Source organism: Limulus polyphemus, unplaced genomic scaffold, assembly GCF_000517525.1.
Source record: "Limulus polyphemus unplaced genomic scaffold, Limulus_polyphemus-2.1.2 Scaffold4065, whole genome shotgun sequence".
In the NCBI taxonomy this organism is placed as follows: domain Eukaryota; kingdom Metazoa; phylum Arthropoda; class Merostomata; order Xiphosura; family Limulidae; genus Limulus; species Limulus polyphemus.
In genome coordinates, this window is record NW_013669675.1 from 71916 (window position 1) to 77094 (window position 5179).

Below are 5179 nucleotides of genomic sequence, written 5' to 3' on the forward strand. Positions count from 1 at the left end.
AAAAAAAAAAAAAAAAAACAAGGCCGTGGCATGACCTGGTGGTTAGGGCACTCGACTCGTAAACTGCAGGTTCGACTCCCGTCACAAAACATGTTTGTCTTTTCAGCCGTGGGACATTATTATGTTAAGTTCAATCCCACTTTTCGTTAGAGTAGCCCAAGAGTTGTAAGTGTATGCTGTTGACTAGTTGTCTTCCCTTTCCGCGAGTAGCCCAAGGATTGGCGATGGGTAGTGATGACTAGCTGCCTTTCCTCTAGTCTTTCACTACTAAATTAGGGACGGCTAGCGCAGATAGCTCTCGTGTAGCTTTGTGCGAAATTCAGAACAAACCAAACCCTTTTTCGCAAAATTCAACAAACAAACAAATAACAAAAAAAAAGTCAACCTCACTTAAAATATTTTTAAACGACTTGAATTGACGTGCGTGTTCATTCGTTTCAGAAAACAAGATGTAGCCTCGATTCGCCTGTCCAAAACGTGTGATGGAAAAAAACTGTTGTTAGGAAACGTCTTCTTCGTTAATACACTTCTTGTGCCAGCTTGATGACGTCACTTTCTTTTACTACATCTCCTCGTTCGCAAATCCTGAACACCATTCTGAGCCACTTTATTGCTGTACATAATGTTCCATACGTTTATGACGATAAATCGAGGCTACTGTAGGATTCTAAATATATTGAACCATCGAAGATATGACCCAACAATAAAAAAAAATAATTAAACAGCTAGAAACAGGCAACATTAAAATTGAATCCGAAATGATGGCTTTAATAAGTGACTTGAATAGCACACACAAGATTTAGTTGAATGCAAAGACTTCAATACTTGAAGGCCAAAAGCTTACCATAAATATACGCTACGATAACGTATTTTGTAATTACTGTTAGTAAATGAATTCTATTGGAACAAATAAAACGTTACATGAACGTGCGCCCCCCCCCCAGTAGTACAGCGGCATGTCTGCGGACTTACAACGCTAGAAACCGGGTTTCGATACTCGTGGTGGGCTTTGTGTCTGACTGCAAACATGAACGTGTTCTAGATCAATGGTTCCCAGACTTTTGGCAATCACGAACCAGTAACCCCCCCCCCTCCCAAAAAAAAAAGAGAGAAAAGGACTTAGGCGACTTTTAGTCAATAAATATTGAAAAAAAATCGTAAATAAGTGTCAGTGTTTTCAACAGTCAAGACACGTTGCGGGCCGGTAGAAATTAATTCAAGGACCAGTACCGGTGCGCAGACCGGCGTGTTTTGGAAACACTGCTCTAGATCAAGATACAATGTAAATCCCTTTACACTTGGGTGTTATATTCATTAAGTCACATGCTTGTAATAAGTTAAATACGACGCTGGAACTAATTACCATGAAATATACATCTGTTTTAATATTTCCTTTCCTATGTGGGTCTTTTCTGACAATACTGTTGCATAACGCTTTCAGGACTTCACCTGGACAGCTATTTCTCCAGTTTTTGGATCTACATCGGACCAACAGAAGAACTAGCTATTTGGAACCAATTACTCCAGAAAAACGGTGAGATTTTAATGCTATAAACAGTTACGAAAATCAGTTTTAGATTAGTTAATGCTGTGATTATTGTGTTCATTGGTTGTTGTTTGGGTTGTCAGTGTTGTGATGTTTGTCTTCACTGGTTGTAGTTTGGGTAATAAATGTTGTGATGTTCGTCTTCACTGGTTGTAGTTTGAGTTGTCAGTGTTGTGATGTTTGTCTTCACTGGTTGTAGTTTGGGTTGTCAGTGTTGTGATGTTTGTCTTCACTGGTTGTAGTTTGGGTAGTCGTGTCGTGATGATTATGTTCAAAGGGTTTAAATAGGCGATATTTTAATGATTGTGTTAATTGGATTTTAGACTTGGTAATGTTCTAAAGATTATGTCCATTGACTGTAGGGAGTGCTGTGATTATTGTGTTCATCAGTTGTAGATTGGATAATGTTGTAGTAATTGTGTTTATTGGTTGTAGATTGGGTAATGTTATAGTAATTGAATTAATTGGTTGTAGATTGAATATTGGTATGATAATTGTGTTTATTGGTTGTAGATTGAGTAATGTAGTAATTGTATTCATTGGTTGTAGATTGGATAATGTTATAGTAATTGTATTCATTGGATGTAGATTGGATAATGTTATAGTAATTGTGTTCATTGATTTTATATTAGGAATTGTTTGTGATGATTGTGTTTATTGAGTTATAGATAATGTAATGTTGTGAAGATTGTGTTAAGTAGCTAGATATTAGGTAATCTTGTGGTGGTTGTGGATAGAGTAATATGAGGATTGTGTTCATTGTTTGTGGATTGGATAAAGTTGGAATGATTGTGTTTATTGGCTGTAGATTAGGTAACCTGGATATTTGTTTGTTATTTTTTATCGTGAGAAAAATGTAGATTGAACCTTTTATCTTTATCCTTTTTCTATAGAGAATGATTATACACAATCGCCGTTACTTAAATCGTCTGATAACCCATCTCTACAGCGTTCTGAATCCATCGAATCCACATTGTCTGAGCGAGAGTTCCGGAAGCAGTATAAAGCTGTTACTCATCGTTTGGTTCACCGGAAGTCCAGTATGGAGCTTTACAGTCGGCTGGCAAGTCGGAAATTAGGTTAGGTGTTAAAATTTTTTTTTTTTAAATAAATATTGTTTTGCTTGTACGTTGGAAGTAATTGCCGAATGAAAAATCAATTTAAATTTAAAAAATCCTTTTCTCTAAATCCTTAATTATAGAGTAAGTTTCTAAGTTATTCGGTATTCCAACTTTCAATGTGCCTATGTTGAAAACTAGCACTAATGAAACATGGTTTTGGTAATTTTGAAAATAATTCAAAAGACAGCATTTTTTGCCGTACGTTTTGCGAATATTTACAAAATAATAATAGAACAAAATATGACGTAATTAAAAAGTAATTACTCTGTCCACAACTGACTCTGGATAAGAAACGCTATCGTCTTATTTTTAGGATACAAGAATCAAACAATGACGTTTAGTAGATATTATTCAGTAACGAACATCAGAACCATTTTGGGTCTAATGCTTTTATTTAATTCATAATATTTAAGACGGCAAAAATAAATTCGAAAACCTAACGATTTTTTTTTCGTTTTGTTCAGACTTGAGTTCTCTGACAGTCTCTTCTGAGATGCTTGATGATCTTGAGTAATCAAGCGTACATTGGGCTCCGCTTTCAGATATGAAGAAATCAAAATATTGAAAAATATTTAGAAATATGGATAATCTCAGTTAAGTATGCTGTCGAATCATCTACAGTAAAGTAGACTGTTCAGTTCTGATGTCGTAGAGTAGGCTTTGAGTCTCCGTCTTACTGCTGCACAGAAGGCTGTGGTATACCTATCTCTGTTGTAAAGTAAACTTTCAAATCTCTTTGTTATAATGTATGCTGTTGAGTCTTTCTGTTGTAAGGTAGGCAGGCTGTTGAATCTCCCTGTTTTAAAGTAAACTATTGAGCCTCTTTGTTGTAAAGTAGGTGTTGAGTCTCTCTGTTATAAAGTATGCTGTTGAGTCTCTCTGTTATAAGGTATGCTGTTGAGTCTCTCTGTTATAAAGTAGGCTTTTGAACCTCTGTTATAAGGTAGGATGTTGAGATTTTATGCCGTACGTTATGCTGTTGATCCAGCTCTATTTTGTATTGACTGCTGAGTTTCTTTGTCTTAAATTGACTGTTGAATATCTCCAACGTACAGTTAACATGAAAGTCTTCTCTTCTACAGTAGCCCATTGAATTTCTGTCACTAGATGGCTATTTTAAATTTTGTAATTTCTAACCTTACTAACACTACAGTTTCCAAATGTATATTATTCATTAATTATAACATTTTGTTAACATTGACAGAAAAGTATACCAAGCTCACTTTAAAAAAATCTTCTGTTCACTTTAATTACTTTGGTTTATTCACAGAAGTTGACAAACACGTAACAATCCAAAGAAAAAACGGAGAGTTTGGGTTTCGTATCCATGGAAGTCGTCCCGTTGTTGTGTCTGCTATTGAGCCAGGTGGGAAATATTATATTATATCGAGTAATATGAGCACTATTTTGTTTCGTTTTATTACATAGCGTAATGATTTGTTTTTTAATTTGGGAGTTAAACGAGCTCTTATTACTTCCAGTGGTCTATTAGGTTATTTTAATGTAACTTTAATGTTTCTAACGATGAGTTGGAGAAGTTTCACTCCAATCAATAACTGATCAATTAAAACCGAGTAGAGAAAGAAATGATCTATCAAGTTAAAAAGTAATGTAATCGATGAGTGATCAGTTTAATGTCATGCTATTTATTAAGGAAACTTAATGTTACCAGTGTATGGGTACGTTATTAACATATATTTAGTTAACACTGCTCACTTAACCATTTATGTATATTTAAAAATCCAGAGAAATAATTCATCTTACTTGTAGAGAGTCCCGTCCCACCAAACATGCTTGACCCTTCAGCCGTGGGGGCGTTATAATGTGATGGTCAATCTCACTATTCGTTGGTAAAAGAGCAGCTAAAGATTCGGCGGTGGGTGGTGTTCACTAACTGCCTTCCCTCTAGTCTATCACTGCTAAATTAGGGACGGCTAGCGCAGATAACCCTCGAGTAGATTTGCGCGAAGTTCGAAAAACCAACCAAACAAACTTATAGAGAAATGTGTGTTAAGTAACGTTTTGACCGAAATGTTTACCCTTTTACATCTTATTTCTCACACTTCTAGAAAAATTTTCAAATTTTATTTGACTTGCTATAGCCCCAACAGGAGGTGGGTTGAGTTAGTACTTTCACGTAGTTGGACAATGGCCGCTAAATTCTGTAAATACACTTAAAAGAATACTTCTAAGCTCAACCAATAAAAAAACCCTTACAACTTAAACAAAACCTAAGTGTGGAGTGATATCGTGTAAGAATCGGCTTTTGTTAAAAGAGTAAATACTTCCGAAGTTTAGCGATACAGTGCAAGAATCGGTTTCAGCTGTAGGAGCAAATACTTCCGAAGTTTAGCGATACAGTGCAAGAATCGGTTTCAGCTGTAGGAGTAAATACTTCCGAAGTTTAGCGATACAGTGCAAGAATCGGTTTCAGCTGTAGGAGTAAATACTTCCGAAGTTTAGCGATACAGTTCAAGAATCGGTTTCAGCTGTAGGAGTAAATACTTCCGAA

At 35.7% G+C, this 5179-nt stretch overlaps 1 protein-coding gene across 2 annotated transcripts in view; it reads left to right on the forward strand.

The window, feature by feature from the left end:
• Nucleotides 1–5179, forward strand: part of LOC106470527 (serine-rich adhesin for platelets-like) — a 77559-nt gene that overhangs the window by 48705 nt on the left and 23675 nt on the right. For both annotated transcript variants that reach the window (XM_022399133.1, XM_022399134.1), the window contains exons 3-5: nt 1442–1534; nt 2440–2625; nt 3938–4033. In XM_022399133.1, coding sequence (XP_022254841.1) covers nt 1442–1534; nt 2440–2625; nt 3938–4033 — 375 coding nt within the window. The remainder of the gene's footprint in view (nt 1–1441; nt 1535–2439; nt 2626–3937; nt 4034–5179) is intronic.